Consider the following 24,904-nt stretch of genomic DNA (forward strand, 5'->3'; position numbering starts at 1 on the left):
AGCGGGAAAGGGGCATTGTACTCCGTATACCTAGGTATAGATCTATGAAGCTCGTAGCTACACGGTCTGTCGAATATCTCCTCATGAGCAGGCTGCGTTGCTTTCCATCCTCCATCAAGTAGCTAGCGACCACACCTAGTTGTACTCGATCTGCATGATGTCCTCAAACAAGTCAAGCCTCGGCACCTACCTGTAGGCACAATGCTTGGATGTCAATGCGGCCCAGGTCACATGTACAGTTCCAACCGTAGGTTTCTGGTAAGTCGACCGGACACGCGCGTGCAAGAATGGCAAAACGTAGAGGCAACTCACTCGATGGTATGAGAGGCTGGAGCCAGCAGAGCGAGACTGATGGGCAGTGACATGAAAAGCAGTCGGATCCTGGCATGCCGACTTGAATGACAGTTATCGATGGTAGCACCGGCACATGGAGCGATATTCGACAGGTGCAGGACAAAACTGCGTCTGCATCCAGGCTTGGAACGTCTTGAGCCCTGAGCAGCAAGGCGCTTCACCAGCTTTATTTGGTTGCGACCAGAGCGTAGATGTTGCATGCGTGCTCGGTGATGCCCAGCGACAGGCTCAGTTAAAGCTCAGGCTAGAGCAGCCTTCGCTCACCCTCTAGGATTGAAACATTTATGGCATTTAGGTTTTTCGTCCTCGAATAGTCTAGGCAGATGTGAGCAGAAGGTGGATTGAGCCTGAGGAGAGCGTGAGAGGCGAGGAGAGCGTAAGAGGTCGCCGACGAGGTCGCCAAAATCATCGGGTCGGAAAAACTTTGGGGACGCGAATCAAGCGAACCCTCGGCGAACCCGATGATGTGTCTCGCGTCAGAACTCGTATCACCTTCGCAAAGGGTTTTGCTGCTCAGCTGTCGGCTCTGGAGAGCCTGAATTTGATCTTGCCTACTAATGAAATCGTAACGCTACGCTCCTCCAATATGTGGCCACCGGATGTATGACAAGGGCGCTTCGCTTCAACGGTCGCAGTCTCATGACAAAGGCCTCGCGCCATCATGGGAGTCTGCCTCTCCTGTCTGGGCCTGCGCGGTCACAACCAGGCTGATGTATGTAAAGCTCCGTCTCACTCACATCAGTGGGACCAAAGACTCATTCATCATATATATAGGCTGACCGCCAACGCCTCCTCTACGATGACTATCCCTCGGCCCAACATTACGGAACATGGGGCGCCGGGCACACCATCCCGCCCGAGAACCTCATGTCCCCTGAAGAGATCCAGCTCGAACAAAGCGCCTTGGACAACATCTCGCGCGGGCTGAGTGATCACATTGTCGAGATATTCCCTCACAACCTGGGCGGCCGACCTCTCGGCGTGTCTGGCTCGCAGCTTGTGAACGGCAATGGGGCCAGCCATACCATCAGCAGCGATCAGAACGGCAGCACGGCGCATGTATCTTCGCAGCATCACGATATCTTGCTGTCACTCATCCCGGGCGACAAGTCGAAGCGCTCGATACGGATATACCCTGCCTCGCGACCGACGTCGAAAAGTGGTCAGTCGTTGAGGAGTAAGAGTTCCATCACTGGCGGGATGAATGGGACAAATGGCAGGAAAAGGGAAGATTCTTCGGTCCTGGTCACGCTGGACGTGAATTTGCCCTGATTGCTGTAGCAGCACTCGCGAGAGAAGAGGGCGACGGAAATGGGTGTGTTCGAGAGTCAGAGCGATCTATCCAAGTTGGCTCTTCAAAAACTCTCCCACTTACTGATGGGAATATACTCTGTCCAGCGTCGAATGTCGAGTGTCGAATGCGGCGTCTCTCACACCGGACAAAGCCTGGGAACGCCTCCTCAGAGCGAGGCAATCCCGGATGTGAAGGCTTCATATACGCACGGATGATGGAACGTGGACTTGCTGGAGAGCGACCTCGAAAATACGGACTCGCCGCTGTCGACACCTTGATATGGGCAAGAGACCGCAAGTGACAAAGCAAATCAGTAGCGAGCAATCAGGAAGCATGGGCTTGCAGAATCGCCAAGTCTAATGAGACCCCGAATGGGGAGCCATGTAGAGGGACTCTCATGCGGAAACACACGAGTTCCTCGCCGGTTGCGATATGACGTTGATTTGGAAGGCAGCGGAGGCCACTTTATGTATTATAATTCAATCAAACATTCCATGAAAGCAAGAACCATTTGCATTTCCTGTTACTAGCCTAAGCAAAAGGCTGACTATCTCAAGGACTTTGGGGGTATCTTGGAAGCTGGATGAAGCTGCCTCGCTGTTCGCTCGCTGGGAAATCGAAGCGGTTGGGGGTATCTCAATGTCAAGTATTAGCTCAGGGAAAGCAATATTCTGTCCGCCCGGTCCGATCCGTTGGCCTCATTGTTGTGGTGTGGTTTGTGTCAGTCGCTCGCTCTGCTGAAAGGAATGTGATTCGAACTGAAGAAGGGGTATCGTTTGTTTTTGCATGGTTCGTGTCAGCGCCAAAGGGGTATAATGGTTGATTAGACGCTGGTCGACTAGCTCAAGGACAATGCTGAGTTTGCGCGAGATGGTATGGGATGGATCTGCGTTGTCGACTGGGTCGAGGTTGGGCTGGCGTCATGAAGCTTTCAAGTGGGAAATTGTCCTCTTCCTCGATGATCAGTTTTATGCCGTATGGCTTGAGCTCTTGAACCTTCCATCAAGCACCGTAACCGTTCCGATACGCCGCGATCTACTTGGCAGCTGGGGTGTTGGCCGGCGCAGGGTCGGCAGGTGCGGAAGTGTCGACAGGCGCAGCACCTGTGAAACCATAACCTGTCAGCTCGATCTGCGTGGAAGAGAACGGAACGCGTGTCTACCCACCAGCAGCAGGTGCAGCCGGGTCGCTGGTAGACGGAGCAGCTGCGGTGTCTGTCGCGGTTGGCTTGGGCACAGCGGTAGGAGTTGCACTGGTGTCAGTCTTGGTTCCAGCAGTGCTGCTCTCCTTGTCCTTCTTGCGCTTGAAGAGGGCCTTGATTTTATCCATAGCGTCGAGGGCTGCGATTAAGAGATTGCTGTCAGAAGAGTATTGGTGCTGAGTGTGTTTGAGAACTAATTCGGGCAAGCGGAAGCAGTGCGGAAGAAAAGTTAGAGAAGAAACGTACGAATTCCAGGCATGTGGACTGAAGTGAAATGGGTCTGGGGGAGATCGGGATTAAGTAGCTGCGAGTCTGCTGGGTGCGGCAGGAACGAAGTTCTGTTGGCTTCGACAGGAAGCTGGCGGGATGCAGACGATAACGACTTCCCGCGTGTTTGGTGCTAGCCAATGAAGAATGGACGGTCACTGGACAGATCGCCGTGACGCAAGACCGATGGCTTGGACAGTAAGATGGCTCAACAAGGCAAGATGGTATGTCTGTTTCCCTCTTCTCGTGACGGCGCAAAAGGCGGAGGATGAGGTGAGGGTGGAGGCTTGGATGAGAATTGCCCTCGAATCCGGACTCGCGTCGCTGAGAGATGTCAACCTGACTGGGTAAGTGATCAAATCTTGTGGTTAGCAAGCTCGCCCAGGCATCCGCCGGAAGCGAGAAATGTAGCCTGATGCACACGGACTTGGTCGTCGCTCTGAACTTGAGGTGTGCGCGCCAGTGAGATTGGTATAGGTGAGGGCCTTAAAACCACCGTCGGAGTTTGGAGAAACCTTGTTGGGAGGCCGATGCTCATAGGGCAGAATGGGCAGCTGTATGCGATCCTCGAGTCACTTGCGCATGTTTCAACGGCTGTCCTTGACTAATGGGATAAGCAGGACCATGAGCCCCGTGATGCTCGCTGCCTCTAGCCAAGGCAAAGTGAGGACTTCCGCTGTCTCCGGCACGAATCACGCGGCCACAATGTTACTGGCGCCAACAAGATAGGCTGTCCTTTCCAGCTCCCTCGTCTTGGGAATAATGGGATTGTTTTCCACAGAACGATGGCGCTCCCCTGTGGCAGCTCAAATTCCCGACGTCGGGCCATGAACTTGTTCACAACCCGCGCGTCGTTCGAGAATTGGGGTCTGAAGCGACGACGACGAAGGAAATGCGAACAACATGAAATCGAAAATCAAACTGGCTAACCGCGTGCGAAGAGCTCTTCCTCACAGGGACGGCAAGCCCTGGGCCGAAGATGCGCGGCAAGATACCGGGTGTGCTTACGGAGTACATTTGTGCAGCCGACATGCTCCTTGGGGTCTCTGCTGGCCTTATCATCTCGGTGAATGCTGAGTACTGTCTTCACTCAGACGCCGTTCGAGTTCACCTCAACTGCTTTCCGGGACCCCGGAACCGGACTGACAGCAGAGAGACAGTATCACTCTTAGTGACAAGGCCAGCAGGGTGTTGGGGCGTCTGGGACCCAGCACCATCCTCGACGGCGCTGCCTCCAAGCTGTGGAATTGGTTTCCGCTGTTGGGGAAGAGGAGCAAGAAACACACCTCTCCCCCGCACACGGCGAGGATCGGTATCTGATGCGCTCGACAGCGGGGTATTCCACCTCGGGGATTGAAGAATAAATATCGAAGCATAACCTCTGCGCGGTCCAGCAACGAACATTATATATTGACAAGCCAGATCCGAAGAAACACGATCCCAGCCTGACACCATGCGTCTCGATTACGTGCCGAACCCGCCCACAAACCTGTCCGCAGAGGACCAGGAGGTGCTTGAGCGCGTCAAGGCACGTCGGGGAGCCATGGGCCTCATACCATTGGACTTGACCTTGTTGCATGCGCCCAAGATCGCAGATGGTGTGTCCTTGAAATGTTACGGTTCACGAACAGGTGCTAAATGAGATCCAGGCTGGAACGCTCTCCTTGGAGCCGTGCGGACAAAGAACTCTCTATCAGACGACATCCGCGAGATTGCCATCTGTCGACCTGCTCTGATTAACAAAGCCTGGTTCGAGTGGAACGCGCATGCACCTATTCTCCTCAAATCCGCCGGGTTCACAGAAGAGAAACTGGCGGTCGTGAAGCAGCTGCATCCAACAGAAAAAGGCGCATTGGACGACCGCCAGTGGGCTGTGCTGCGATATGCTGACGCCATGACTCGGGACGTCTCAGTTCCCCAGAGTCTGTTTGAGGAGGTCAAGGCACAGGGCTTTAATGAGCAGGAGATTGTGGAGCTTACGGCCACTGTTGCGAGTTATAACCTGGTCAGTCGGTTTCTGGTCGCATTGGACGTTGGCGAACAGAACGATAAAGCTCCAGACTGGGCCTCGAAACTATAGTTGGGTGCTGGTACCGGTATATACTACAGCTGCGGCCATGAAGGAGGTTTACATCCGGCTGATAGCGGCAATTTGATACCTTCAAAAGCAGCCCTTGCAGGCATAGCTCTTAAGCCAGTCCGCGTCCAGCTGTCCCCCTTGCTTCAGTACGGAGACACCTTTGTATCCACATCGGTCTGCTGGAACCTGAGCTGACACCAATCTCCACACGAGATCGGCTCGTACTTGGCCGGATGGTCTTGATCAATGCAACTCGGCAGGACTCCGCATTTCTCGTTGAAATTGAACCCGAAGAAGAACGGCATGGAATACCTCGTGAAAGTCAGCCAGTCGAGCAGAACCTGCAAGGTCTGGCATGGCATACCTGTCAACAGTAGACCGATTATACACCCTGTGAACCGTCGACTTCATCCGATCATTCGTCAACCGCATCAGGTAGTCGCCAATGTTGACGACAAACGTGCCTTCGAGCGGCGTCGCCTTGATCCACTCGCCCTCGTGGCTCAGCACCTGCAACCCACCATTCATATCCTGCCAAAGCAGTGTGAAGCATTGCAGATCGGTATGCGAGCCAATGCCGATATCTTGACTCGCGGCCGCTTGCTCTGCCGACATGGCCGGGTAAAAGTTAAACACGCCATCACTTCCCGGGTACGTCGTCACGGAGTCGAAGTAGTCCTCCGGCAGATCGAGACTGAGCGCGAAGATCCTGACCAGACGTCGCGCCAGTTTGAGGCACTCCTGCCAGTAGGTGATGCAGCCGTCCTTGAAGCCCGGGAGATGCGCCGTGCCTTCCCACACGTAGTTCTCGCCGCGGATGTAGGGCTGCACTTCCGCTGGTACAGCATTAGGATCTTTGGGTTCGGGGTCGTATTGTGGTTCGTACCGCCAGGAGAATGATTCCCGATAGTCCACTGCGACGGGCGTCAGTAGTTGCAGTGGGGTTCAAATCACTCGGGATGCAACGAACGTCCTTCTGATGGACTAGCCATTCCGGATTTGTTGCCTGCGTACCCGTTGTACCATTTCCCCTTGTGCTTGGACACGAGCAGCTTCTCGTCCTCAGATTGTGCGAAGAAGGCCTTGGACGCGTTCAGGGCTCCCTCGATGGCAGAGTCCGGGATGCCGTGGTTCTGGATGTAGAAGAACCCTGTATTCTCGGCGGCGAGTTTGATCTGTCGGGCGAGCCCTCTGCGGGCGTCCTCGTCTCCGTAGATCGGGCTGAGGTCGATCAAGGGGATCTCGTCCGTCCGCGCGTCACGCGCAGGCTTGGTCGACACATTGCGATAGACGGGGCCGTAGGCCGTGCGGAGCTCGAGCTTGGTGAACTCGGGTTGCTGGAGTTCGGTGGTCGTCGACATGGTTATTTATGGTCTGCAGTCTTGCCCTCGTACGGGCTATGCAGACACGTTCCGTGCTGGCCTGAGAAGCATGCCGCCTTTTCTTTGGGGTCTGATGTACTTTCATGTAGCCACAGCGGGTCTCCTCCTTGCTGACAAGATACCCCAGGCAGCAGGTTTTCGGCTGGTCCCTGTCCCACCACGCCTAATTCACATACCGTGTAGTGCGCAATTGTAATGCCAACGCTTCACGCTCACGCTCCCGCTCCCGCCTGTCGGCTACTGGCGAAGGCCGAACAAGTCCCACGTAGATGAGGTTTTGGCCTATCGTCATGCTGGGAGATGCAAGAGATCCATTGATATGGAGCCAATGTTGGTCGGACTACTCCGAGAAGGGAAGCTGTCATATTCTCGGCATTCTGGAAATGAAAGCTTATCTCGGACGTGCTCAGACTGTCTAGGCGCTGGTCTAGATATGGATCGGAGGAAATGCTCCTTTCTTGACTTCTGAGGATCTCCAACCCAGCTCAAGTCTCAAGAATCAAAGCTCCGATCAGTCGCACGTTGCAGCCTGGCTATGTTGTTTCGCCCGCGGAGTTCTAGAGTCAATGCCAGCGGATATACGATGGTCGCCGAGCTGAGCCTTGTTAACAAGCCTACAGCTCATGATCTTCGCACAAGGTGCTACCTACTGGCCGTAGATTCCACCACCGCAAGGAGGGCTATCTATCGAATACCAGACACCCGGTCCGTCAAACACCTCCAATGTTCCGACGCACCAGTATCTGTCCTGATGCTCCTCCAAGAGATTCAGAAATGTGGTAGGTATCCTCCTTTTGAAAACCAGTCTCGATAGTGTCCGCCTCTGTATCACTTGGAAATACGATGTCCAGCTCCTGAGATCCGGACCTCTATTCATCTCAACGTGCAAAAGCCCTCAACATGTATGGTATCGGCATGCTTCGCAATCGGCGCGTTGTACGTGCAAGATATAAGTTCGCCGGTGCTGAAGGTCGAGATCTGCAACTCCTTACGTGGTGCGTGTCCCCATACCGCGGCACAGGTCCTGGTACATCTCAGTTTACGCGGCGAGCAGATACTGACATCTCATTTCCCTAAACCCGGGCATCCTTTCATTCCAGTCAACCTAGGTGCTAATGGAGTTCGATCGATCGCATCTCGACACTTCGCTCATTGTTCTGCGATAATCATCGAGGTGGTCACGGCGGTCCTTTCGCATCCCTGAAGTCACGAAGCTGGGGACAAAGACGCCGTGAAGGCTGGAAGGAGGAGGCTTCGAGAGTCGAGTTTGAGGGTGCCGAAAGTGCGGCGGATGAGGTTGGAAAGCTGGTGGCAAGCTGTAACGATAGAGCTTCGCTGCGGTCGAGAGGTCCGGAAGCCCTGGCAGAAGATCAGGTCTGGCTCAAAGCTTGGGACAGCAGGCTGGACGAGCCGTAGCGTCCAGGCTGGATGAAGGCGGGAAAGACACAAATCTCCCATGGCACTTGATTGCCACGCTGATACTCATACTCCTTGGTCTCGATGGAATAGAACACCTAGGTTCTGCATATAACCGGGCGCGTTTGTTCTCTGCCCTCCCCAACCCCGAGCACAATTCCATCACGGCCTCTATAGCTCCAGCTCCAAATATGGCTTCAATTCATTCTCTCTCTCCTTGTCCATATCTCGGCCATTCTTACCGCGCCTTCTCCATCCTCTTCATCCCCCGCCTCGCCGTATCGCGCATGAATTTGGCCCCAACCCACTCAGGCAACAACCCCATAACCCCAACCTGCAACCCACGCGGCCAGTACGGCGTAATGACCACAAGCCCAGAGCCTACCCTATTCAACGCTTTTCTCGCGAAAGTGTCCGCATCAGGACAGAACAACCCCGCTGTAGATCCTCAATCATGGCTCGCATTCGGCGTGGCCACGGCTCCCACAATCAGGGAGTGGACGTCGATGTGGCCTTGACTTTCAACCCGTAGTTCCGCGTCCAACGAGACACTGCACCGCGAGACGTACGCCTTCGCGGCCGAGTATGCGACCAAGTACGGCGCAGGGACCAGCTCGGCGGCACTGCTGATGTTGACGATCGCGGCCCGCTGCCTCTGCGCCAGCACAGGGATCAACACCCTCGTCATCTGCGTCATGAAGGCGGCGTTCAGATTGATCAGCGCGTCCAGCTCCCCGGCTGACCTTTGCATGATGGGCGCCCACGCACCCCGCGCAGCACCCGCGCCACGAACGTTATTGATCAGCATCGTGAGCTGAACACCGGTTACCGCGTTGAGCACCTTCTTATCGGTCTCCTCGTCCGTCCAAGATGCCTTTATGGCGTCGATGACCAGTAGCCTGATTTTTCTGTCGGGGTAGGCTTTTTCAAGCTCACCCGCCACGCGGTGGAGTTTCTGCTCGTCGCGCCCGTGGATGATCACGTTGAAACCACGCCGGCAGGGGTCCTGCGCGAATGCGTTGCCAATGCCGTCGCTCGCGCCGCTGACCAGGGCCCATGGTTGGCCAACAGTGGAGCCGGAGCCGGACGGGGCTTGTATCGCGACAGCTCAGACGAGTAGAGGGCGTAGAATTGCAGGATGCGAATGGCCTTGGTGAAGATGTATGCTAGGATGAGGAGTTCTAGGCATGAGATGACGGTTAAGAACGTGGTATGGCTAGCCATGTTGTGCTATGTTTTCCATAGTAAGGCAAGTCGGGAAGGTTCTATGTTGGATGGTGGAGGGCCATGGTGGAGGTTCGAGGTTGGATGTTGATTTGTCTGCCACGGACTGTCCACTTCCACATCGAATGTAAGCATGTATTATACGTATCATGTTTGTACGAATGAGACTTCCCGAGCAGCGATAGCAGCAAAGCAGTAGCAGCACAGACTCGCGGTTTATATTCCGCGCCCATACGGGCTCTCTGCAATGGTCAACACACAATCAGGTAATTATATCTTTGTCAGGAGTCTCGCGGATAAAAGAGCGCAACCTCACCAGGGATACCTCAGGCATCAACGAATGAGTATTCCACAGCAGCATTTAGCAGTAGCAATGGCAACAGTAACCCAGACTGCCAGCTTGTACGCCGTGCCCGGACGTTCGACCTCGCTGCAATTATCCAACACGATCCGGGTGCTCCGTCCATCTCTTTGTCACAACCGTCGCTGACGAACGAATGCGCGGTCGTTAATGGTAGATATCGCTGATAGACGTTGCCATCAGCAGCCTGCAATGCATCATGACTGGTGCGTATGAGGTCTAGACAGGGCGTCGGGTGTCGATGATGATACATATCAACTGTTGTCGTCTCGTGGTGTCGAGGGAGAAACGCTGAATGTACCTAGTTATCTCAGACAGACTACTTGGTGACGCCTTCATTAATCACCTTGAAAGGGTGGGTAGCAGACCATCGCCGTCGCTATTGGGTGTGCCGGGCGCTCAGAGAGGCGTCCTCTAGTCTCATCACGCTGAGCTGGGACGTTGGGAAGTATGGTCCTGGTTGTCGGCGGCGGCGGCGACGGCGACGATGAGAGGCTGAAAGGGAGGCTGCTCCGGTTAGATACAACGTCAAGAGATGTCGAGTATCACGCATGTCTACATTGGGCACGACGGGGATGAAGAATACATAAGAGACTCGCGCCTTTTTGAACGTAAATGCCATTTAGGCAGCCGTTGACTGCCAACGGCGGCGTCATTGACGCTTCAGGCGTCCTCGCAGAACGCCGGCGCCTGTACATCTATGTACAGGGTCGCCACCACCCTCCCTCCGCCGTTCCGCCCGCATGCACCGCCTCCTGGCCGAGGCCACCGAACACCACCACCACCACCACGAACACCGCCGCCACCACCGCCGCTGCTTACATGTTGTTCTTCGCAAAGAACAACACGCCGTTCAACAGGCCATTCATCATGGCCTGCTCCATGTTGGGGACGGCGACCACATCGTGGCCACCGTCACCCACCGCGGCAGCAGCGGCGGCGGCACGACCCTTCGCCTGGTCGATCATCACCAGGAGCACGTCCGCCCACGTCTCCATCTCCCCCCCGAAGAACCACTCCAGACCGAAGGTCCGATGAAATGCGTCGGACTTCTTCTGAAGTTCCGCACGCAAGTCACCGAGACGCTTCACAGCGAACTCGGCCACTGCCCTCGTGCTGGCATCGGTGGCGAAGAGACAAAGAGAGGTCGTTGCAAGCGACCAAGCGTGCATGTCGAGAGGGCTGTAACGCCCAGCAGCCGAGTTTGCCTGAGCGGCGGTGATGAGCACCGTCGCCAACTTGTCAGCCCATGTAAGGGCGCTGACCACCGGGAAGAGAGGCGCAGAAGCACCGGGTGGCAGGTATGGGAACGGCGCAATGAAACACTCGAGAAAGCAGTGAAGTTGGTTCGCGATGCTGGTATCTCGCAGAGAGCCGCCGTACAGACCGTGATGGGTCTCGAAGTGTCGTTGAAGAAGGAAGCCCCCGAGAGCACGCATCTCACGAGTGCTTTCACGTTCAAGAACAACTTGAGTGAGCAGTTCGATGAGGTTCGAGCTGCTGGCAATGTAGGCTGCCTCGGGTGTTGTTTTGTTCGCGTCGGACTCTCGAACATTGACGGGGTAATTCGCTGGGACTAGACCAGACGCAGGCAGACCGACACCTAGTGCGTGGTATTGGATCATGACGCCGAGACAGTTGTGGGCCTGAATCACTTCATCAGGATATGTGGTTTGTCGTGGTCGAGGGATGACAGAGGTCGGGATTCCAGCATTGTCGGTGCGAACTTGTTCGAGAACAAATCGAGCCAGTGGGAGGGTGACAGACATGGACAGAGGAGTACTGTTCCTCAAAAGCTTGACGTGATTTTCCGCGCCCATCGCAAGCAAGGCCATAGTCCAAACCATTGTGAGGTTCTCCTCTTCGGTGCGCTGCAACGCGGTTCCGGTAGCCTGAACGAAAAGATATTGTTGCAGAGAGTCATAGGTCGAGAAGCGATCAGACTTGAGGTGCTTCCTCGGAAGATCGATGGCTGGGTCGAGGGTCATGTTCGCGTCGTGGTTGCCGTTGACTGTGGGTGCGGCTCGAAGGTCTGGCAAGAGTTCAATGGCGGTGGTGAAGGCATGTTGCGTCACGGGATCTGCTTCGGAAACGATGGCGATGACCTTGCGAGATTCAGGAAGCAGCCCGACCAGTGGATGGTATTGCTGGTAGTAGTTGCTCAGGAAGGCATCGTCCAGGGCCAGAGACTGTACAGGCGGCATGTCGTCGTCGGGTGCTTGAGTGCGTTGACGTTTGGAGGGACGAGAGCCGAAAATTTCGCCGAAGAAAGATTGAGAAGGGTCGCGAATCTGAAATTTCAGGTTTGGCGCCTCTTCAAGAAATGAGATAGGGAAGGACTCGTGCGGTGCGATAGCAAGACTTCCAATGGCTCGAGATCGAAGAAGGGAACCAGGAGATTGAGCAGTCCAGCCAACGCTTGGAATTCTATCGCGCTGATACTCGACTCTCGAGAATGGATTGAAGTTTGAAGGTGCAGAGAAAGACGGGGTGCGGTTTTGAAAACCAGCGCCAGTCTGGTCGTCAGGTGAGAAGCTCTCGGCAAACCCGCCTTGACCAGCGTCGAGAGACTGTCGCTGCTTCTGCTCTAGTCCTTGGACTCTCTCGGCCAACTGGCTAATGTATCTAAGTCGTGTGTCAGTCTTCTTGCGACAACAGTGTTGAGAGACAACTTTGTCTTGGTTCACTCACCCTTTACTTGGGCCACGCTTCATAGGCTTGCGCTCAAACTCGCAGTTGACGCCAGCCTTCTGACAGTTGGTGCAAGTCTTTGGGGTGCCGTCAGCTTCAGTGGGCGCATCACATTTGACCTGGAAAAGGTAAGTCAGTATCAAAGCACTCTTGTCTGATTTTCTAAGACGGCACGGTACCTTCTTTCTACGACACTCATCGCATGCACGAGATGCCTTTGAGCGCTTTCGCTTGTCTCCAGTCTGAGGCTCTTGTGGTGTCTCAGCAGATGCATCAAGGCTTGACCGACCTCCAGTGGGCATGAATGCAGGTTGACTTGGTGTCTGGGGAGGGGCCATTGCTGGGTCAAGCACAGATGAAGGCGCGGCGCCATTCGCGTCCATAGGCATGTTGTTCATGTTCCCATGTTCGATTTTGTCTTCAGATGTCGTCGCATCTTCCAATTGTCGTGCATAGGTAGGGAGGTTGTAGCTAGCCGACGGGTTGGTCAGCTCAGTGTCGATCGGATAGTAGGATGAACCGAACTGGGGAAGGCCTGAGCCCCCGAAATTGCCTGTCGGATCGTTGGAGCCTTGGTCGCGACCACTTCCTGGCCCCGCCATGATTTTTGTGAGTGCAGTGGATGAAGAAAGAGATGATGCCGTCGATCCGAAAGATGATGGTGGTGAGAGTGAGTTACGATTGTCGCAGCTCGGGTTAAGACGCGAAAGGCAGTCGGCTAAACCCCGGGCGCACTTTCAGCCCGAAGTGACTGCCCATTCGGCTCGCTTGCCTCACTGGGTATGCCCTGAAGGGGCACGAAGATCTGGGGAAAGCTACTCTAGAGCTGGCTGCTGCCGACTCGCGTGGCATCCTAGTTGCCGTCAAGGCTGGAGAACCGATTGTTCACAGGAACGGCTGCACTTTTCACCGAAACAATGGGACAATATTGACGTGTCGATCTAGAACATGGTCTATCAATGACACAGGTGACTGCACAGAGCCTCGCGCGATATCGTGAGCGTGAGGACAGCTGTCGCAGATGCTCCCGTGGACATTCCACTCGGTGAGCCACTTTCATGATCCTTTGTATTGGCTAATCGTCGCAGGCGCAAGTACAAGATAGCTACCATTCTCTGACTATCAAAGCACACGAGACAGATGTCCCGTCGCTTTGCGTGCGCACGACCAGCACATACTACACATACTACACATCGTGGACATTGGACATCGGCTCGACTCGTGATCCAAGCCTACACAGGTACATCGATTCAGAGCCTTGAAGTGGCTTGGGAGGTTCTCAGGCTTACATCGGCGAACACACAAACGCAGATGGAGACCTAAGATTGCGAGAGTTGGGGCTTTCACCACAGCACAGATCTCCAGACATCGACAACCCTTGCGGTGTAGAAGAACAGATATTGATATTCAGAAAGTTCCATACTACTAGACGCGCATTTGCTGTTAAGATTGCGCCAGCGAAGCAGACAGACCGGTCTGGTTAGGGTGTCCAATCCAGGTAGTCAAGAAGGATTTTCTTGTCCCGACTGAACAACTGCTTTTCCAAGACGCGCACCATACTGTGTATATCACTTGCTCTCTGATAGTCTGTCTCCATCGACCTGCTGGGATGCAATAAGCAGACTTGGCCGAAGATCCATACCCCTCGTAGTATTCTCTGTGGGTGGATGCCCTGCAGGACTGTTCTGAGGACCCCAGTTCTTGCATTCAATGCCTCTCACATGATGAGCGAATAATTACGACACAGCTGGTCTGCATACAAGAGTCAGCGGATGGCAACTCTCATGCACGCACGATGCGTATTCACAGACCAAGAAAAATAGGTAGGCCAATAGAAAGTACCTGATCAGGAGAGCGGATATTGGAGCCGGGCAGAGTCCACCACCACGCATCCAACCCACTCTGCATTCAGCCACCGTCCGCTTGCCCGGGTACCTTCTGCGAGCACTCACAGGCACTTTTCCCTCGGTCCTCGCACACAAGAGGGTGTCATGCCCATGCGAGGCTATCGTACTCTGCATGTCTGTCCCAAAACTCCAACTTCCCATCCCATCCCGTTATCCCGCACCAGCTGCTGAGGAGACATAACGTAAGTACCTCGTAGTCACACTGCCTCGGGCCTTGGCAAGGCCACCATGGAGAGGCCAAACTGCAGCTAACTTTGATATCCGTTTGTCCAGATGTCCAGTGTACACGATAGTGACCTCTGGTGCTCGTCTTGAATCATACGAGTACGAGTCGCGCAAATGGGTCGTCGATCGCCGACGTGTTCGCTGCATGAGGTCAGCGACACACAATTTGTGGCGCTCGAGTGGAGTGCCACTTTCCAAGTTTTGGCTTGTGCAAGCCGCGTCTGCAGACAGCGTCCACTCCGCCAGTGGGCGGTCAGGGGGCCTGCTACGGGACAGGCTTGCAGCGCTGCTATGGCTACCCTTGGCTGGTCGACCCTCTCCTGTCCAATCTGGGTCTCAAGTTCTTGACCTCCTCGGCAGCTTGCACCGTTCCCCCATTGCGCAAGAAGAGCGTGTCTAAGCGATTGGACACAACGCGTGACCTTTCCACCCTTCTCACCTCTGCTTAAGGATAACTTTACTCTGTCGCTATCCCACCGGGTCGACCGCTCCAAATTTGCGACAACTAACTACCTAGGTAGTCATGCTGCGTGACTCGGAAGCCGTCGCTTATACTTTCTTCCAGGTGCCGGCGCTCCCATTTTCTCTGGGAGAGGCTCCTATATTTACTGTTTCGGGTCTGCTGGCTCCATTTTGCCGACCTGCTCCGCGAGAGGAGAAGGGACAATTTATGCTCTCCTGTAGCCTCCGGTTGGCTCGGCGCTCAGCGGAGTCTGCGGTGATTTCACGGCTGACAGGATCATTATTTGTCTCAGTCATGCTCGCTTGGGCGCTCCTGGGCGCGCCTTCCCTAGTTTCTGGATCGGGAGATGGGTAGGGGGACTATCTTACGATCCTCCGCTCCCCTCCCATGCGCAAAAGCGCCCTAGGGGATGTTCTAGTTTGAGACCTCTTGCTGAGCGTTATCGAAAATCGAGCTGAAATCGCTGCAAACTCGTCAAACCGGTTTCGGCCTAACTACAAGCACAGACTTACCTTCCACTTCCCGCCCATGACTCCGCAGCGGGGGCAGCCGCGGCGCATCGGTGCGAATCCTGGTTGGACAGCGACTACAGGACTGCTGATGATCTGTCCGACGCAGTCGCTGCAGACGCCACAGACACACTCGGTGCAGGCGAATGCATTTTTGAGTAGCCACGGCCGTCCACAGGACGCGCAGTAAATTTCCAGAACATCTGATTTGCTGCCGAACGAAGATGACTGCGAGTGCTGATATGGGTGTGAATGGTACTGCAACGGGCTAGTGTTCTCATTAGACGAGGCCGACGTAGGCAGGCCGGATCCTGAAATGTGGAAGTTTTGACCGGACCCCGCACTTTCCAGTGACTCGACGGAAGGGAAGGGCTCGGGGTCGTTTGGACCTAGAGCATCAGGTGGCGGTGGAGTTAGTGTGCGCTGCAGCGGAGAGGCATTGTACTGCCCGTGCTGGCCGTGCAGGTGATGGCTAAAGGGCCGGAATCCGGGTGGTAGGGACGAACGCTTGTTTGCACCACTCGAGATGCTGTCCGCGGCGGATAGCCTACGATCGGCCGACGTGGTGGGATGGGTGGTGGCCGCGGTGCCGGCGGTGGCGGCAGCAGTCGTGGAGGGCGGAAAGTTTGGCGACTGCGGCATCTGTGATTGAGTGCCAAGGGCATGTTAGCAAGGTTGATTATCGATAGTCTAACGCAAAAAAGAAAGCGGAAAATGAGGAGGTTGGTGTACACATTAGAGTAGATTAACTGAGGGTGCATAAACTTTTTGGTGACAGACCCCCGGCACATGGCTTTTTTTCAAGGCGCCTGGCCCGATCGCCCCAGAAATTCGTTTCATCGCCCGCATGTGGCCTGACTGACCCAGGAGGATAACAAAAGCAATTTGCTTTTGCTTCTCTCCCGATTGCAAGAATTCGCTTATCGGACATTCGTCATCCGCATATTGGATCTGTCCGTCCATGAAGCCGTGGTTCTTCAGAAGCATCAGTCAAGATCTTCCGGGGTCCCCACGGCTCATAACCAGAGACCGACCCATGCAGGATTTCCTCTTGCCCGACAGAGTGAACTTCGCTCGCGTACGGCTATTGGCCTGTCGTGCGGGTAGAATAGGACATGACCGTCGTTCGTTCGTTTGTTGGGTCGGCAATAATAGTGACAACAAGATAGTATAACACAATAATCCCTTCTGGGGCCTTTTCCTCCGGGGGTACATCTACAGAATTTCGATCTCTTGGCAGCAGCAGGTAAACAGAGGACAATCGAAAAATGTCGTCTGACTTACGGGAGTGAGATCACGATCATCATCAGCGTCTGTGGCACTCGTGGCAGCCTCGATCAGATCTTCCCATCTCTTGCCTTGAACCCACGCCGCCGTAGGTGGTTCGGCAGACATTGCCTTGCGGCCTTCGACACTCAATCGTCGGGAAAACTCCTTGGACGAAAAGTCCCTCGATTTTCCGCGTTCGTGTTTGCCTTTGCGCGCGTTTTGCCCCATAGATGGCTTTCGCGGTCTTGGGAGTCGCTCGCCGCGTCGTTGGATGGGTGGTAAAGAAGAATATCGGCTTCCCGGCGACTGCAGAATCGAGGGCAACAGCTCGCGCGTACGGGAAGGTTGAAATGGTGGAAGCGTATCTTCGTGGAAGGCAGCACGTAATGATGGTAACTCGAGCCCCGTCGATACGTCGCGCTTGTAGTCTGAGTCTGGGAACACATCCTGAGGTGGAAATGAGCACCGCCCTGACCGTGACCGATGGCCTCACTTTGTGTATACTTACAAAATCCGAGTCCCAGTTGTGCATTTGCGTCAGGGCAACAGCAGCATTGGCTGCGGCCGGAGGCTGCACGGCCAGAGGCCCTGTTCCTGCTCCTGCATGTTCCAGTAGAGAGGCGCTATCACTCGTATCGACTGTTTTTCTTAGTTTGAGGATAAGGAGGGGGTCATTGGGCCAACATACAAGGGCCTCTTTGACCAGGAAGCGGAGCGGCACCAGTCTGCACTTGCGGACGTTGTGACGGGGGAGTGTTGATCATCAATTGGAAACTCTCCTCGGTTGCGGGCAGTTTTGGAATATAGTGGTCTGGATGGGCGCGTCGGATGTGTTCTTGCATCGACCTGTAGCGTTTTTCCTGCGGACTCCGAGTCAGCGAAACTGCGACACGCGCTATTGATTGGGGGAGAGGCGCACTCCAATGCATCTTTTCCGGCACTGCGAGCCATCTTGGTTGAAGAGCGGACAGACAACCTCATTTTCTGCATCTGTTGACACGAGAAAAGAGCCGGTGAGCGCAGGTTTGGGCGGCATGACCTTTCTGCGCTGGCCCTAACCGCGGGAGGGGTGTGTTAGGAGGAAAGGACGAAAGTCGGCGGCATTGATCGGACAGTCCACAACAAGCTTGGCTGATTTCGAGCTTGAAGGGAACCGACGTAATAATGGGTCCGCCTTCACATGACTAGCCGTTCGGGTAAAACAGGGTGGGCGTGTACGCACACACAGCAGAGTCAACTGCTAACCCGCTCGAAAAGAAGTGAACGGAGGAGAAAGGGAGGTTGTCGTGAAGAGAGGTAGAGTGATAGGTAAGGGCAGAGTGTTGGTGGGATGAATTGAAGAATGAAAAATGAGCTTGAGCTTTAGAGAGGGGTGAGCACCTGAAGCTCAGTCGCTTGGGGAGCTTGCCCTGGTTGGTTCTGGGTGAACGGGGTGCTGTAATTGGCAGTGGTAGCTTCTCTAGGTGCCGGTGCCTTCCCCTCTCCGACGCTCAGCAACATGCAGCTTCCCAAGCTGGGTGCAAGCGTCAACGCCCGTTAGCTTTTTGGCGCCCAGCTTCACTTACACGGGCCAGACAACCGCGATTCAGGCGAGCCCAGTACCAAAAGGAAACTTGTCCCATGTCTGACGATATTAGTTTCTACTCAAAAGCTCTTGCATGGCTTCCACCAGGAACCACATTTCACCTCCAACCATCTGACATTTCACTCACACCACTGGGAGCTGCCAGCAAAGCTTCCGATCGATGACAATCCTTCTGCATTACTCCTTCTCTAACTGGCTGGATTCTCCTTGCTATTCAGGTACTCTTCCAATCATGGCATCCTTTATCAGCTGGAGTTCCCCATCCTCACCTTATCCAAGGTAGCTTCCTTATGACGCTTTTCTTTCACCCTTTGGACGCCCGAGATCGATGATCGTTTGCTCAGTTGTACCTCGTAGGCTGAAAACTGCTTTGCCCGAACACCCGGTCCGCTAACATGTGGATTGACAACATCTGCAGAACCCAGAGCTTCGATAGCTCCCCACAATTCATTTTCACAAAGTTTACTTGGGTGCGAGCTGCCGCCGTCAAGAGCTTGAGCCCGGGCCAGCTTGAAACCAGCCGCGTTAACAGTGTGAAAGCAAATCTGCAACAAACCTTTGAATCATGCGGCTTCTGCATGTCGTGACATTCGGCTGTTCCATCGTCTACGCCAGAGCACTTATTGCTGATACAACGCGCTACTACACCCCAGCTCACCCTGGATTTCAGTAAGCTGCAAAGCGCCAAACGAAGTGGTCATCATTGGAACAGGTAAAGCAAGCTGAATATCACATAATCACCCACGATGAGTTCGAACAAACTGCCTCATGCGGTGGCCAGGACCGTCTTTTCTCGCCGCCGCAAAGCGCAACTCTTCGCCTGCGTCTATTCCGCACCACATTTGAATCTTACACCAAACATATGAGCCTAACGGTGCCCGACCAGAGTTGACGTTGATATGTCTGTATACTCGAGACCTTCTTTGCCACACATCACGAATAACCGCCGACCCTGGAGGCTCTTAGTAGCCCTCATCCTGCGATGCGCCTGTGCAGACACAAGACCAGGAGACGAGTGTTGGTATTTTCCGACTACTTCTCTGGCAGTGCTCAGAAGCCCTTCATGTACCTATGCTGGTCTGTGGTCTCCATGACCTCAAATCGCATTCCGACCTCGATATGACCCTCGTTCCTGGGACAACACAGCATCCCAAAGCAAGGCTTGAACTTGATACCTTCGTCGACTCTTCGGTAACTAACCAACAGATCCCAAGGCTGGTGAGGATGCTTCTCTGCTGTGTCTGGATTGACGTTGGGCACCGTGCAACGAGCGCATCTCGCAACGACGTCGACGTCGATGGCGTGCAAGTTGCCACCGGTAAGGGTTGTCCAGTAGGAGGAATCTCCGTTGATACGCACTGTCTTCCAGGAATCCTCGGACCAAGGCTCGCCGCCCTTGATAATGACATTTGGCCGAAAACGTTCGATTGTGATTTCTCTCTCGCCCTTCTCCTTTAGCCTCGAATTCAGTTCGGCGAGCGACGTCTCTGACGCGATCTGGATAGGTAGGACATCCGGGAAGTTGACGCTCTCTCTACGGCCCAGGTGGTTGGGATCTCCGTTTCCGCGACAGATCCTGGGCTCTGGGCCCTTCATCACTAGGCGGACATCTTCTTCAAAGAACTCTTTGAACAAAGCCAGCATTTTCGGGTCAGTATAGGCGTATGCGTCTGTGATGTACTCCCAAATGTCGACCGAAGCGTCCTTCGTGTTTGCTTCGAGCCATTCCTGGCTAGGATGACAGGGGAGCTTGACTTCCTTCTCCTTATCATGGCCTATACTTATGACGAGACAGTCGGAATCGTGATCAATGGCGGTGTTGATCAAGGTCATTTGCGGCTTGGTGCGGATGGTGATGAATTTGTTCTGGCTGTCAATGAACATCCACCGTCTGTCCATGTCGAGCCCCTGCCTGGTCAACTTCGCCGACTGGAGCTGTATGCCTCGGCATGACTTGATGGGATAGATCCTCAGATCTGTGATCTCAGAAACAGTGTATGTCATTGTGCTATCTTGTTGAAGTAGACGACTCGTGATATGAGGTAGCTCTTCGGTGGTTGCCAACTCTCGAGGCTGCGTGGCTTCAGTTTCTTATCTTTTAAATGCGAGAGAATGAAAGGGGAAAGCGCTGCTTGATGTACCTATTCGGCAATCGTAGACGCCAATTATCTTTGCAATTTTCAATCCTGCTTTGTGATGTAGACGATGCAAAATGAGGGGGAATGAGGCACGCCACACGGGCCAGTTGAGAAACGCTCATGTACGAGCAGGAGAGTCCGCCTTACCTGTAGGTATGTAATCACAAAGACTGTTGTCTTTTGACCCGAAAAACATGTGTCTCATGGAAATGCTCAGTCAAAAGGCAATGTCTACTCCGGTCAGTCTGAGTCTTTTCTCTCTGTGGGCGAGAACGGAAACGTCATTGAGCTGTAGCGGCAACGAGGCATTGCCCGACAAGGTAATCCGCCCCTCAACGCCCTTTTTGGCTACTTCGAGCGAAGGACAATATTCATTTCTCCGTGGGTAATTATCACTATCGAAGGTGCACATGCACGTAAGGCTGGCTAACCCTTTGTTCATTGACAGCGCGAATTTAGTCTGCCACTGCAGCCTTAACTTTATCCGCTGAATGACCAAGTTGTTCCAGATGGCAGGAGCAGAATCGCACAGCCTTCGAGACAATGTACTTACCAGTGCCCAATAACGAATCATTGATGATCGAATCGACCCGCCGACGTCCGGCGCGTTCGCCGTGTGTTCTACATAGGCGGCTCCTTGCCAGAGTCGGTATCTCTACCGGTGAGCGTGTCTCAGCTTTAAGCGTCCGCCGCATACACGAATACGACATAGAGTCTTGTTCGAAGTCCATTGCCCGCCAGCGTTATTGCTTCGGGGTCACTGTCGACCGTTACATGGGCAGTTAGCTGTCAACCTGCCACCAAGTGCGCGGTTTCGAGGTGAGTAAATGCGGCTCTTCCAGAAGAGGAAGCCTCGCCGCTTCCACTTCTATCATCACGGTCGTTAAATACAGCTTGAAGTCGACGACAATGACAATCACAGTGACTTCGTCGAAGTAGAATTCGGTCCATCGAAGGAAGTGTGCATCAGCCTATACCTCAAACACCCGCCAGCAGAAGCAGGTAGCATTCCGTGCAGGCTGGACCATTGAAGAACCCGAGCGGCGAGAAACAGCACCAAGGCTATCCGTCACAGTCAACACGTCAAACTCCAACACAAAGATGTCCGAACCATCCAAAGTCACAGTGACGCTGTCACAGATCGCAAAGATGATAGACCACTCCCTACTCCACCCCACCATGACAGACCAGGAAATCCAGGAGGGCCTGGAGATTGCGAAAAAGTACCACACGGCAACGGCATGTGTCAAAGCCTATGCGATCCCTCAGGCGAAGAAGGCTCTGGCCGGTTCAGGCGTCAAGGTCTGTCCGGTCATTGGCTTCCCAGCAGGCAACAGCACCATTGAAGTCAAGGTTCTCGAAGCACAGAAGGCCGTTGAAGCCGGCGGCGACGAGATCGACATGGTGGTCAATGTTGGCAAAGTCCTCTCCGGCGACTGGGACTATGTGACGGAGGAGATCCGGGCGACCAATACCGCGGTAACCAACAAGGGAGCCATTCTCAAAGTGATTTTCGAAAACGACTTTCTGCAGGACCAGCACATCATCAAGTTGTGCGAGATCTGCTCGTCGCTGAATGTCGCGTTTGTCAAGACTTCAACGGGTTACGGGTTCGTCAAGCAGTCCAACGGCATGTACACGTACAAGGGCGCAACGGTGCCCGCGCTGAAGCTCATGAGGAAGCACTCGAAGCCGGAGGTGCAGATCAAGGCGGCCGGGGGAGTGCGCACGTTGGATGATCTGCTGTATGTCATGTCAATTGGGGTTACTAGGATTGGGGCCACCGCCACGGTTGCCATGCTGGAGGAGGCAAAGAAGAGGGGCATTGGGGAAGAGCCCGTGGAGGTCGAGGTGAAGCCTATGGGAGAAGCTACGACGAATGGGGCGGCATACTAGGAGTTATGATGGAGATATCTGGCAGAGTAGCACCCGACAAAACACAGCAAGAAAATAAAGAGGATCTAGGGCAACGATCTCATTCTCGAAACGTATACCAGATAGCTGCCTTGGACCGGTGTGGTGGCCGCATTGGTCACACGCGAGTGACAGGGAACCACGAGAACTCGAAGCGGCCAACTGCATCTTGAGCCTCTGTGCTCAACCGCAAACTGGCTTTACGGTTTGCGGGCAGCATCGAGCGCATGGCAGATGTTGGAGAAAGCTTGAGAAATCAGAAATCTTGAAGGTGCGCACCGACTCGCGCTGTGAACCTGTCCGCTCATTCTCGCACACGCTCATTTCATGCTCTACAAGTCCCCAGTATGGAGACTGCCGTTCCGCAAGCCACCGCGCCAGGTGCGTCCACGGCCACTCCGGCCTCTAATGGGGACGCGGCACCAAATCCCCCGACCAACCGTGAAGGAGACAGCGAGACCAGCCAACTTCGTGACCAAGGACGACATCGTCCATATGCAGGACGTGCGGGTCAGAATGATGTTGCGCGGGGAGGAGGCCGAGGTGGTCGAGGAGGTCGTCCGGGCAAGAAGAGAGATATGGGGCGGAAGGAATGGGCGTGGGTGATGCTCCACATGTGCTGTGGTATTTCAGGACTGACTTGCTAAGTAAGAATAAAGTAGACAAGCGGCAACGGAACGAGGATGAACAGGCCGCGAAGCGCCAACGGCTCGACAGAGGCGAATCCGAACTACCCATCTATGCCACCAAATTCAGCGACGACGTGCTCGCCGCGGAGGAAAGACGGCCGAAGAAGAAGGTCGCCGTACTGATCGGCTATGCTGGCACAGGCTATAAAGGAATGCAGCTGTAGGCATGGACAAACGGGCTGGTGGCTTCGAGCTAATGGGCATCCAGGACACACGATCAGAAGACCATAGAAGGCGACCTCTTCCAAGCCTTCGTCGCTGCAGGAGCCATTTCCAAGGCCAACGCCGACGACCCCAAGAAATCGTCCTTTGTCAGATGTGCGCGGACGGACAAGGGAGTCCATGCCGCCGGCAACGTCATCTCTCTCAAGCTGATCGTCGAAGACGAAGATGTGGTGCAGAAGATCAATACGAACCTGGCTCCGCAGATACGAGTATGGGGGTTTGAACGGACGAATAACGCCTTCAGTGCCTACCAGCTGGTGGACTCGAGGATATACGAGTATCTGATCCCCACGCACAGTTTCCTACCACCGCATCCGACCAGTTTCCTAGGCCGAAATTGCGACGAGTGGGCCGAGAAGAAGGGAGATCAAGAAGAATACAGGAAGAGACAAGAGGAGGTCTCAGGGTATTGGGAGAAGGTAGACGAAGAGATGATCAAGCCCATACTTGCAGAGTATGACCCGGAAATCCGAGATATACTAGAGAAGGCTTTGTGGATGAAAGGAATGGAACTTGGGGAAGAGGCAGCTGCCGCCTACCCTTCTGCTGCTGAAATGGTGAAGAAGGAGCTTGACCCCGAGCTGGCAAAGAATACATCGGCGGATATTATCATGCAGGCCGACGAACCAACGAAACCATCATCCGACACCTCCGACAAACCCAGGACCTCGCGCCGCCAAATCCTCGACGAAGCCGTAAAACGCCTCCGACAAGCCTACATCACCGCCAAACGCGCCTATCGAATCCCTCCCGAGCGGCTCGACCGCATTCAAAACACACTGGACCTCTTTGTCGGCACCCGGAATTACCACAATTACACGGTCCAAAAGACGTATAAAGACCCGAGCGCCAAGCGCGTGATCAAATCCTTCATCGTCAACGAGACGCCGATTCTCATCAATGGCACGGAGTGGTTGAGCATGAAAGTCCACGGTCAAAGCTTCATGATGCACCAGATCCGCAAGATGGTCGGCATGGTAGCGCTCGTGGTGCGATGTGGATGCGATCCGAACCGACTGCGGGAGAGTATGGGTCCCGCTCGCCTCTCCATCCCCAAGGCCCCCAGTCTGGGTCTCCTTCTCGAGAGACCGGTCTTTGACTCGTACAACAAGCGCGCCAAGGACAGTCTGGGCAAAGAGCCAATCGATTTCGACAGGTACAAAACCGAGATGGACCGGTTCAAGCAAGAACAGATCTACGAGCGGATGTATCGTGACGAGGAAAAGGAGAACGTCTTTGGGAATTTCTTCAACCATGTGGATAACTTTCCTAGCGAGACCTTCTTGTTTGTTACTAGTGGTGGGGTCGAGGCCACGACGATGAAGCCGCTGGTTGGAGGGGTCGAGAAGGGTCAAGATGAGAAGAGAATGGGAGACGCTCTGGTGGAGAAGGACGTGAATGTTGATGCCGAGGATGGGGACAGCGACGTCGATGATGTTAAAGATGAGCATGGGAATGAGGGATAGCGTGAGCGTCGAGGTTAGCTGGCCTGGTTCACAACGTACCACGGGAGTCGGACTAGACGCCGCAGCCAGGCGGTCTGCACGGAAAACCAGAGCCTAAAGTTGACGGATGAGGCCCCTCCAGGAAACATTGTTGCTCAGAACAGGCTCTACAAGGAGGGCATCAATCAAATGGACGACTGAGGCCGAATACAGTGCAGTACTGGCGCAAGTAATTCCAGCAGTCGGCGACGGCCTGGGTACGAGT

The 24,904-nt window shown here is 54.4% G+C and overlaps 11 protein-coding genes across 11 annotated transcripts; 4 read left to right on the forward strand and 7 right to left on the reverse strand.

Moving 5' to 3' along the window:
* Positions 1-1,015: 1,015 nt before the first annotated feature.
* On the forward strand, positions 1,016-1,626 carry A1O7_00188 (uncharacterized protein; the record flags this gene model as incomplete). The annotated part of the gene is made up of 2 exons (XM_007754230.1): positions 1,016-1,066; positions 1,129-1,626. The coding sequence occupies 2 exons, from the start codon at positions 1,016-1,018 to the stop codon at positions 1,624-1,626; spliced, it is 549 nt and encodes a 182-aa protein (XP_007752420.1).
* Positions 1,627-2,683: 1,057 nt separating this feature from the next.
* Positions 2,684-2,977, reverse strand: A1O7_00189 (uncharacterized protein; the record flags this gene model as incomplete). Its single annotated transcript, XM_007754231.1, has 2 exons — positions 2,684-2,751; positions 2,815-2,977. 2 exons carry the CDS (start codon positions 2,975-2,977, stop codon positions 2,684-2,686), a joined length of 231 nt encoding a protein of 76 aa, XP_007752421.1.
* Positions 2,978-4,569: 1,592 nt separating this feature from the next.
* Positions 4,570-5,196, forward strand: A1O7_00190 (uncharacterized protein; the record flags this gene model as incomplete). Its single annotated transcript, XM_007754232.1, has 2 exons — positions 4,570-4,714; positions 4,766-5,196. The coding sequence occupies 2 exons, from the start codon at positions 4,570-4,572 to the stop codon at positions 5,194-5,196; spliced, it is 576 nt and encodes a 191-aa protein (XP_007752422.1).
* Positions 5,197-5,339: 143 nt separating this feature from the next.
* A1O7_00191 (uncharacterized protein) lies at positions 5,340-6,557 on the reverse strand (the record flags this gene model as incomplete). The annotated part of the gene is made up of 3 exons (XM_007754233.1): positions 5,340-5,508; positions 5,561-6,110; positions 6,167-6,557. The coding sequence occupies 3 exons, from the start codon at positions 6,555-6,557 to the stop codon at positions 5,340-5,342; spliced, it is 1,110 nt and encodes a 369-aa protein (XP_007752423.1).
* Positions 6,558-8,442: 1,885 nt separating this feature from the next.
* On the reverse strand, positions 8,443-9,052 carry A1O7_00192 (uncharacterized protein; the record flags this gene model as incomplete). The annotated part of the gene is made up of 2 exons (XM_007754234.1): positions 8,443-8,902; positions 8,931-9,052. The coding sequence occupies 2 exons, from the start codon at positions 9,050-9,052 to the stop codon at positions 8,443-8,445; spliced, it is 582 nt and encodes a 193-aa protein (XP_007752424.1).
* Positions 9,053-10,397: 1,345 nt separating this feature from the next.
* Positions 10,398-12,872, reverse strand: A1O7_00193 (uncharacterized protein; the record flags this gene model as incomplete). The annotated part of the gene is made up of 3 exons (XM_007754235.1): positions 10,398-12,204; positions 12,271-12,389; positions 12,450-12,872. 3 exons carry the CDS (start codon positions 12,870-12,872, stop codon positions 10,398-10,400), a joined length of 2,349 nt encoding a protein of 782 aa, XP_007752425.1.
* A 2,432-nt stretch (positions 12,873-15,304) lies between these two features.
* A1O7_00194 (uncharacterized protein) lies at positions 15,305-16,016 on the reverse strand (the record flags this gene model as incomplete). The annotated part of the gene is made up of 2 exons (XM_007754236.1): positions 15,305-15,328; positions 15,378-16,016. 2 exons carry the CDS (start codon positions 16,014-16,016, stop codon positions 15,305-15,307), a joined length of 663 nt encoding a protein of 220 aa, XP_007752426.1.
* Positions 16,017-16,589: 573 nt separating this feature from the next.
* A1O7_00195 (uncharacterized protein) lies at positions 16,590-17,679 on the reverse strand (the record flags this gene model as incomplete). Its single annotated transcript, XM_007754237.1, has 4 exons — positions 16,590-17,090; positions 17,152-17,282; positions 17,332-17,503; positions 17,563-17,679. The coding sequence occupies 4 exons, from the start codon at positions 17,677-17,679 to the stop codon at positions 16,590-16,592; spliced, it is 921 nt and encodes a 306-aa protein (XP_007752427.1).
* Positions 17,680-19,278: 1,599 nt separating this feature from the next.
* A1O7_00196 (uncharacterized protein) lies at positions 19,279-20,232 on the reverse strand (the record flags this gene model as incomplete). Its single annotated transcript, XM_007754238.1, has 1 exon — positions 19,279-20,232. The coding sequence occupies one exon, from the start codon at positions 20,230-20,232 to the stop codon at positions 19,279-19,281; it is 954 nt and encodes a 317-aa protein (XP_007752428.1).
* Positions 20,233-21,467: 1,235 nt separating this feature from the next.
* On the forward strand, positions 21,468-22,262 carry A1O7_00197 (deoxyribose-phosphate aldolase; the record flags this gene model as incomplete). Its single annotated transcript, XM_007754239.1, has 1 exon — positions 21,468-22,262. The coding sequence occupies one exon, from the start codon at positions 21,468-21,470 to the stop codon at positions 22,260-22,262; it is 795 nt and encodes a 264-aa protein (XP_007752429.1).
* A 365-nt stretch (positions 22,263-22,627) lies between these two features.
* Positions 22,628-24,660, forward strand: A1O7_00198 (tRNA pseudouridine38-40 synthase; the record flags this gene model as incomplete). Its single annotated transcript, XM_007754240.1, has 3 exons — positions 22,628-22,878; positions 22,929-23,129; positions 23,178-24,660. 3 exons carry the CDS (start codon positions 22,628-22,630, stop codon positions 24,658-24,660), a joined length of 1,935 nt encoding a protein of 644 aa, XP_007752430.1.
* Positions 24,661-24,904: the final 244 nt, after the last annotated feature.

Source organism: Cladophialophora yegresii, assembly GCF_000585515.1.
Source record: "Cladophialophora yegresii CBS 114405 chromosome Unknown aczIN-supercont1.1, whole genome shotgun sequence".
Classification (NCBI taxonomy): domain Eukaryota; kingdom Fungi; phylum Ascomycota; class Eurotiomycetes; order Chaetothyriales; family Herpotrichiellaceae; genus Cladophialophora; species Cladophialophora yegresii.